Below are 9591 nucleotides of genomic sequence, written 5' to 3'. Positions count from 1 at the left end.
CGATTTCTGGTCGAGCACAAATCCATGTGACAATAGACTGAGTCTACTGGGGTCTTAAAAATTTCTTTTTGGTTCAAAACTCATTAGTGTTTTTTTGTAGAATTTTTAAGGAACGTTAGGTTTGTCAGGGAACATTGAATATTTTGTTCTGAAAAACCAACGTCATTTTTATTTCTTCTGTGGAACCGAACTTCCTAATATTTTGAAGAGAATTTTACACTAAACAACTCGGTCGAAGACCGTATCCTCCTATCTTAATAGGAAAAAAAGTTATAAACTGTTGAATAGGGGTATGTCTTTTGGCGTTGAAAACAATCAATTCAATTGACATCACTGCTGGTATTTAGTGAAGTATTGAATGACTACATTTCAAAATAAAGCATTTATAATATTTTAGTTTAAACCGTTTTCATAAAATCAGAATTCATTCATTTTGTTTATTCCAAACTCTAGCTTAACATAAACTAGACAAACATTTAACGGATTTACTCAAATAACCATTATTCTATTGATTTCTCAATTCTTTTGATTAACACAACAGGTTCAGATTTCGATTACATATAAATATTTTATTAGGTTTTTGCAGTTCAAGGAGATACTCGTATGACTTTTTTTTCTTCTTTCTTTTCATTAATCGATAATCCAGTATCAACACTCATCAATATGGGTTCATGCTAACACTCTATAGATATAGAATAAATTACGCTAAACATTATAAATTATTTTATCTTATCATATCAAGCTTGGTTTTTTTCATGCTCTTTGGGTATCAACGATTTGGATTCATATTTGGAATGTTGTTTGTTTTTTTTTTTTTATATATTTCTAACTTTATATGCATATAAGTCATTTTACTTGGTTCGTTCTATACCTTTATCGAGTTGAGCCTTTTACCTATATAGAAGAAAGTTTATGAAAATAGTGTTTAATCCATTTTGTCTTTTCTTTGTTTTTTTTTGATTATTTAATATCAGTTAAATTCCACTAGCATGTAGATCTCAAGTAGTAGATCCGATAAATAGTTGTTAGCCTGCTTTTAGGTTTTAATTAGCTGCATCAAGTTTTGTTATTCCACTTTAATATTTGCCGATCAACAGTTTGTCGAATTTCTTTCTTAGTTTGCCACCTGGGGATGAGAGCTAAAACAGATCAATTTTTTTCGAAATCAGTGGAGTGAAAATCATCCCCGAAACGAAAAGAACACCCCATTAAGCAACTTTCAACAAGCTTTAGTCTTTTTTGTTCTTATCGATTGATTGTTGCGACGAAAGAAAAATTCTGAAATTGTTTATGCCTAGCATCGAGGAATGTCGATTGGTAACAGCTTGGTTGCGATTCGAGAGCTTCAGTTGGTAGTAAATATTGTGTCTTTGGTGTGGCTCAAATAATAATCATAATTTTTTGTTGTTATTTTCCTTGCATTTGCTCTGCCTGTAAATGGTAGCTAAACTCTGGTTAAAATATGGATTATGAATGATTCTTGTTTATTGGATTTTATCGATATGTAAATCTGTTCTGTTTGCTTTTCTTTATTCTTATGACTTCGAGTAGCAGCAATCTGTGTTTGGTCTTCTCTGTGAATCGTTTGTGATTGTTTCTGGTTCTGGGATAAAACCTATTTTGTTTCAGAGGAACAGTTTGCGTCGACCTTTATTTTACAAAATACGATACATTACAGCATAAATTGAAAAAAAAATACATAAATAAGAGAACAAAATTGGATTATTTTTCATTAAGAACTTGTTACTTTCAGAATGTTTAATAGAACAGCTGTGAATGAAAAGATATACAAAAAGATAGAAGACCTGATATTTTTCCACATTAAAGTCCTTCCACATTTTATAATTACCTTTAATTAGGTATTTATTTTATTATCATTCACAAAAAAAATATCAGAGGGTTATTAAACTTTTTTATTTTGAAGAAGTGACAATAGAAAACATTTGTCTGTTTATAGAAAACGCATTGAATTTCAAGCATCAATGAATGAAAAAAAAATCAATGAAAACTGAGGAAACTATGAGAAAGCTGAATTTTTGTTTTGAACAGTGTTTTTTGAGTTATTGAAGTTCAGTTGAAAAATTTAACAAAATGTGACAAAAAGATTTTTTTCACCATTTTTAAACGTTTCACAATGAAGAAATTGCAAAAAAAAAATTGAAGTTCATTTTACCACATTTTCAAAGCTACATATGTCAACTCATAATGTTTTCAAGAACAAGTTTAAAAAAAAAAAATTATCTACATTCAGTGACAAAAGTTAGTAACTAAGAACATTTTCCACCATAATTTTGCTATTTGCCTTATAAAATGAATGTTTTATGAAAAAAAAAAAAAAATATACCGACTGATATTATTTATTCTTTTAGGAGAATCATGCCGTTATTTTTTCTGAAAAAGTAAATTAACACCTTAGTTAAGCCTATTTCATCATTTCAGATCACCTGAATTTCCAGCTCCAGCGGCTGGACATTATCGACTCTACTATTCCTTGGAGGCTCATCAGATTCATAATATCGAGATTGGTGTTAAATGAACTCTCTGCCTATAACTACTAAGTAACGACTGTCGCCCAGCAGATTGAAGTGAAAATTTTAAAGATTAAAATTATTTTGTTCCTACAGTTTAGCTACAGCTAATCAAATGAAGAATCAATTATCAAATAATTAACGTTTTTCTGAATCACCACTTTTCAAATATTCAGCCATTTTAGTATTATTTGAGTATAACTCTTCAGCCATTTTAATAAGCATTCATAACACAAGCTCTAAAGAGTGCTGCAAACTGTGATTCTTCCCCAAAAAAAGTGGAATCTGGAGCAATTGACGAGGATGAAGAAATTCAACCAAGTTTCCACTTTCACACTACCATTTACAATTTCACTAATTACCTTGCTTGGAAACAAATTTCCATTTCAAAATATACTAAACTGATTCTTCATGTATGTTTTCCATAAATTTGAAGTTTTTTTCCTTAAATAGTTCTGTTTTCAAAAATTGCGAAATTCAAGAGGATATTTACAAGTTCAAGCTCAACCTGATAAACCAGCGTAGATTCGTACATCCACCAAGCAGATTTATTTTACAAAAATTTTAAATAGATTCAATCTTACAATTTCAAAATAAGTTTTTGTCAAAAACACATGAAAAATAATAATTGCATAGTGAAGCTTATGCAAAAATCATTGGATCTAGTATATTGAAGATTTTCCTACCAGATCCAGCCTTTGTTATTTTCCAAAATGATACAGTTTCTGCAAAAAAAATAATTTTTATAACAATTCATATTCATTGTCATGTTGGCGCTGCATGTCAAAAAGTTTTGCTGCAAATCGCCATAGCGCCAAAACCAAAACCACAATCAAAGAGCGCTGCCATCAAAAGGATGATATTATGGATAGAAACGTCAAGCAACATAGTATTTTTTCAAAACAACTTAATAATCTACCAATAGAACTTAGAAACTTAAGTTGTAGGATAAAAATGACCAGAAATTTGTTAAAATTAGCTCTGAAATTCTTGGTCACCCAAAATTTTAATTTTGCAGACTTATGTCATTAGATATGGACAAGAGCAAAGCTGTAGAAATCACAGAAAACTTTGATTTCAAAGATATTAAGATAAACGTCAAACATTTTTCGCCATAATCTTTTCGCCAATTTTTATTTAGATGAAATCAGTTATTTTTGCTCAACTCTTATCCGCTTGACGCTATTGGAAGTTTGGCGGCTTATTACTTTATTCGGGTGCATCAAAAATTCTTCAGGGATCTTCAATGAATTCTTGATCTTTAATTTTGCATCATCACTTTTTTTTTGTGGACGCACCCTGAAAGACCAGAAAAATCAGACCTTGAGTGCCAATTTGACTCTTCTCGCTAAAAATCGATATATCACTCTTGTTTCTCAACCGATTTTTACTAAATTTATGGTTTTTGAAACATCTTAATACAACTCAAATATGTTTTCAGCTAATTTTTCCATTTTTTAAAGTCTACGAAACATTTGAAAAATCACGCTTCACTTAGTGTCCAAGAAAGCTGAAGTTAGAAACTATACGTTGCGCACTAGTAAATATTTTTTTTTGAATTTTTTAAGATCATAGCCACAGAAATGCAAAATAATGGTGTAAAAATCATACTTTTCAATCAGTGTACGGTCAAAACTGTTAATGTCACACCAGATAAATTTTGAAAAAAAGATTGGAAAGTTGACGTAATTTGGCACATTTTTGCATTTTTAGATTTTCAAAATATGTACAAAATACAGAATTTTTGACGAATTTTCAAAAGTAGCCGTTTTCCGAATTTTTCGTCGATTTGCAATTTTTCAGATTTTCTTGCACTTGAATTTATCTTTGTCCTGGATTTTGAGTATATCAACGCATGATTTCCCCAATAAATTTGTATTAATCAGAAAGGAAAATTCATACCGATTCTAGTGATATAATTACATTAGAGCTGCAATACTATACCCAAATATGATAAATAGAAATGTGACACGTAAAAAAATGTGTACGATTCGGCCCCAGTTGCGTACTTGTATCATTTCGCAGCGATAGTTTTTTTTTTGGAATAACTTCCGGTAATTCGGGTGTCTTTTTCTACCTTCTGAAGGGAGTTGTTCAAACTGGCGAGCTTTGGTAAAAAAATCGATTAACGAAGGTAGTATAATCAAAAATATAAAATTGTTTAGTTTTTAAATTATCTCTAAAGTAACGTGTACTAGACTCTAAGCTCTAGTCATACTTCTAGAATCTCCATAGTTTTATTGATGACGGTGAAAAACACCCAAAGCTAAAGAAGCTTAATCTTCAAGAGTGTTCCTGGGATTCTACTTCATTGTTGCAACGAAGAACAGAACAAGTACCTTAAATTCATCCGAAGCATTAGAAGTTTAGTTATACTTATGATCACGCCCGGATGAGCGAGATTTTTACTGAAAAGGTGCTTTTTCAGAAGCTGATTTTTTTATAGTTTTTATGAGGGACAAAAATATCAGTGTGCTGAATTCAATAATAAACACGTTTATAATAATGAAATTCAATAGTATTTTATTTGCATGCGTATCATTATTGCAGAATCGTATTTGAATCACAATACTACACATAACATGCTACATACAGCGGTTCGCAAAATCGTTTTACGCTCCATTCCGTACAAGACTACATTACACCTCGCATAAAGTGTCGCTAAACAATCATTCGAATATCAAATTACTTCACATCGTACAAGAGTACAACACACTTCCTATAAAGTGTGACTTAAGTTGTCAATCGATGTTCAAATTTCTGAACATCGTATAAGACCGTAACACACCTCGCATAAAGGGTGACTTAAACCGCCAATTTATCATCAGATCGCGTCAAGTCGTAAAAGGGTAAAAAAACATCGTTTAAAGTGTGGTTGGAACTGTCATTCATCCAATCATCGTAAATTGGTACGAATCGAATGGTATAATGCAACGAACAACATACCACCAAAGCAACATAACGTACCAAATTAAATGAATCATCGTAATAACATTATATTGTCGAAGTCGTAAACCAGAAAATCATCAAAACCTTAAGTGAGTACAGCTTCCAACTTCACTGAAAACTGATGAGCTTTAGCTGAAAATTGTATGAGTAACATATTTGAATTATATTACAAGACCTCCAAAACTATAAACTTTGTAAAAATCGGTTGGAAAACGAGACAAATACATTGGTTTTAGCCAGGGGTAGTAAATTGACTCTCCAGGGACTGTAACGATTACGGGTAAAAATTTCATTGATGGATGAAGGTTTAAATACATATTAACAAAAATATCGTCACCAAAACCTTGGTCTCGATGTTTTTAAAAACCATTTTTGTTACAAGACATTTCAAAATATTTTGGCAGCGGGGACAGATACTTTTTTGTTAACGAAATTTTCATAATTTTGCAAAATTTACAACTTTAATCAAGGGTTTTAATTTTTGAAAAGTTTATATTGACAATTAGGGGAGATAAGGGCATGATGGCCACCTTAAGGCCACGTTAACGCTTATTTAACCATAGAGAATAGCTATAATATGTTAATTACATTATTGTTGCGTGTTCAGACACTCAAATAGTCTATTGCCTAATTGGATGAAACTTGAAAAAGTAGATAAAAACGTTTAAAAATGCATTTTTAAATTTTTTGCTGAAAGCTCAGTCACTGTAGGGACATAATGAGAACCGCTCTGGGGCAGTATAAGCACTATTATTCGGGGCACGATAGGCGTTTTCTGCCGGGGAATCTAGCAGCGAATTCGACTCGATGAAGTCAACTGAATAATAGAGCTACAGCTTGATTTGTTTCATCTGACGATTTGGTCTATTGGTAAGGTTTTGGAGAAGTAATCAGTAGGCTCGAGTGTTATTCCTGGTCAAGGTGATTTTTTTTTCAATTATTAATCAAGATTGCTGCATTTTGCACTAAACGGTGAGGCGTAGATTCATCAAACAGAGCAATAGCAAAATAATCTAGGCCTGTTTGTAGAATTCAAAGAATTAACACATGCTCATACATTATGTTTCCGTTGTTTTGTTTGACGGATGATGCTACTAGCCGTATAATATAACAATAAAAAAAATTAATCATGAATGGTAGTGAAAAAAAATCCCCTCGAACAGGAATCGAACTCAAGTCTACTGATTACCTCTCCGACACCTTACCAATATGCTAATTTGATGGGGACGATTTTCGATCACCGCTAATTGTTATTATCGATTTTGGTTGATATTTTTCGGTGAAAATAAAGTCAAATCCAAACAACTTCTTTACGTTTCGGCTTACTGTTTTGTTTCGGCCATATTCAGAAAAACTGTATTTCATAAAATTTCAAAAATAGAATATAATACAAAAAAATTTTTGTTAGAATAAAAGTTTTACACAATTTTCCGTCACTTTTAACTACACTAGAAGCACTTACAATTGTTTCGCCGTGTGCTTTCCTAACGGCTGTCTAACTTACTTTGAGTCAGATTTTGAATCGCTTCTAACGCAAAGCTTTGCGTTCTTGGTGACGTCGTGCAGTCGGTTGTTGTAGTCGTGTTTGGGGTCGTCGTTTTCGCATTCTTTCTTGTGAACTGTGGCGTCGCTCTTAGTTTTTTGATTATTGAGCTGTATATTTTAGAGATCTCGATAGCGTCTTGTTTTATGTTTACTGTATTTCCTTTTTTCAGTTTTATATGTAATGTCTCAGCAGTCTTTCTTTTTCCTTCTTGGTTCATTCTCTCTAAAATATAAGCCTAATATGCTAATTTAACAGATGAAACAAGTCAAGCTATAGCTCTATTATTCAGTTGACTTCATTGAGTCGAATTCGCTGCAAGATTATACGGCAAAAAACGCTCACCTTGCCCTGATTGATAGTGCTCTGTTCGCCCCAGGTTAACAAATTTAAGTAAAAACGTGTTTTAAAATTGATTAAAGTGAAAAATCAAAAATTTTATGATGATGAAAATTGAGAAACAATGTGTAAATCATGTTGCAGTGCGTACATTTCAGATCAATATGATGATTTAAAGGTCATAAAAGCTTATTTGGTGGTGCTCAAAAATTATAATTTTTTCGTCACTTGAGAACCTAGCTGGTTATTAAATATTTAATATTTCTGTAAAGATGAAAAGGATATTTCTTTTTTGGTGAAAAATTAATACTGTAGGAAGTACGAAACAAATCCTCATGAAAATTTGTTCGAGAAAATACGTACTTTTGTAGAATAAAGGAGTGCTTATTATGCCCTGGGTGCTTGTTATGCCCTTATCTCCCCTATGTGTAATTTATATCAGTTGCAATAGGCAACCGAAAAATGTGCTAAATGTGGTGGAATATCATATAAACAGTTTCGTTGAATATTCAGACGCTTCTGAATCCTTCAGCTCGAAAATGAGTGTCCAAACTTTAATTTTAACAGAAAACGTGCATATTGAACGCTTGTTTTGAAATAAAGTTGCTTCTGACTCTTCGATGGTTCTTTCTCAAAAGTGGATTTGGTAGGTTAAAGTCCCTTCTATAATGTGGAAATATCCAGAGATTTCAAATGTTCGTTGAAATTGTGACATAAAGATACCATTCAAATCTTGAATTTCATGTCATTTTATGGAATCGTTCAATCGAAATGTCAGGCTCTGAAAAAAATTAACACAAAATTTAAGAAATTATGTTTTAGATACCTTTTAAAGAATTCAGAACAGCCAAATGATTGGAAAGAAGTTAAACAAAATATTATTACTAAACTGTTCCTCCTCTCAAACTGACTAGATTTCGGTGTGATATTGTTTACAGCAATGCGTTGAGACGAAAAAATAGTTGCCAGAATCCCATCGTTCCCCCCTTTTTCCCACTTCCGCCTTTCTTTTGGAACAATATACATGTGTGCACTTATTATCGTATAGAGTAGTTTTCTGGTTTTTCGTTCTTCTCAAACTTTCCTCGAAATGGGTTTTTAGCTTCCGGCTGCCGTGGCCGCCGATGACGAGGACGAAGCCGCTGCCACTTCAATATCGCTAATACTCTTGACCCGTCGATGTTGCGCGTATTTCGGCAGTGTTCCCATCGACGATCCACCGGAAGGAGATCCGGCAGCAGCGGCATTTTCCATCGGTGGAGCACTGACGCGGTAATTGATGCGATGATCCGCCGAATGAGGAATTGCGGAAGCAGAACTTGGTGGAAGGCCCAGGACTAAAGAGTTGGGCCCTCCATTGCTGTTGTTGACCGGTGGCGTCGAGTAGATCGTGGGAACCGGGGGAGGAGCCGTCGTCGGGGGCGGCAAATGGTGGAAGTAGTGCATGCCACCGGCAGCGGCATAAATTCCGCCTTCGCTGCTGCTGAACGATGGCGTCGGCGATGTTGAGCTGTAGACGCTATTTTTGTCCGAACCTCCTCCTCCTCCGCCGCCATTGCTTCCTACACCAGAAGCGCCGCCACCGCGTGTTTTGTAGCCGGAATTCATCCGGAAAGCTTTGGTAAGAGATCCCTGTGGAGTTTTCCGGGATGGCCAATAGCAGAAGCAGCAGCGCGTCGCATTCCATGACGATGATATGCAGCCAGAACCAGAGATACCGAGGAAAAACGAGAAAAGAGCACCATCACACAATGCGATGTGGTGTGAAAAATTGATTAGTTGGTTTCGCTCTAGATAGGTAGTCGGATTTAAACGCGGGATTTGGGTGAAGAATAAAACGGAATTGTGAGTTTTGGTCAGTAAATGAAGGACATAATAAAAAAAATACAGGAAAACAAAGAAATATGCCGGTAAATACTTAACAACACAGTTCAGTTTTAAAGTGTTAGAAGGCCTTCTACAATTTCTTTATAGAATATTCCTAGAATCTTATAAAACTATGAGGATTTCAAATAACTTCCACAAAGGATAATGAAAACTAAAACCAAATAATTGTGGAACAGCGTCAACCAAATTAAACTGGTCATGCAAAACTAATTAATTGAAACTTCAAATGACTTCCTGGAATTTGTGGAAAATTTCCCAGATTGTAATCATTTAGGGTGTTTTCTTAATTTTGTAGAATAAGCCCAAAACTGTTTGGTTATGACAAGTTTTGATTTATGGGCAGTA

The 9591-nt window shown here is 33.6% G+C and overlaps 1 protein-coding gene across 6 annotated transcripts in view; it reads right to left on the bottom strand.

Moving 5' to 3' along the window:
• Positions 1 to 967: 967 nt before the first annotated feature.
• The window catches only part of LOC129755639 (kazrin), a 322166-nt gene continuing 313542 nt past the window's right edge, over positions 968 to 9591 (bottom strand). For all 6 annotated transcript variants that reach the window (XM_055752232.1, XM_055752237.1, XM_055752236.1 and 3 more), the window contains one exon: positions 968 to 8991. In XM_055752232.1, the coding sequence (XP_055608207.1) occupies positions 8458 to 8991 (534 nt within the window). In that variant the 3' untranslated portion in view covers positions 968 to 8457. The remainder of the gene's footprint in view (positions 8992 to 9591) is intronic.

This window comes from Uranotaenia lowii, chromosome 3 (assembly GCF_029784155.1).
Source record: "Uranotaenia lowii strain MFRU-FL chromosome 3, ASM2978415v1, whole genome shotgun sequence".
Taxonomy (NCBI): Eukaryota; Metazoa; Arthropoda; class Insecta; order Diptera; family Culicidae; genus Uranotaenia; species Uranotaenia lowii.
The sequence above is the reverse complement of the archived record's forward strand: the minus strand, read 5'-3'. Positions and strand labels throughout refer to the sequence as shown.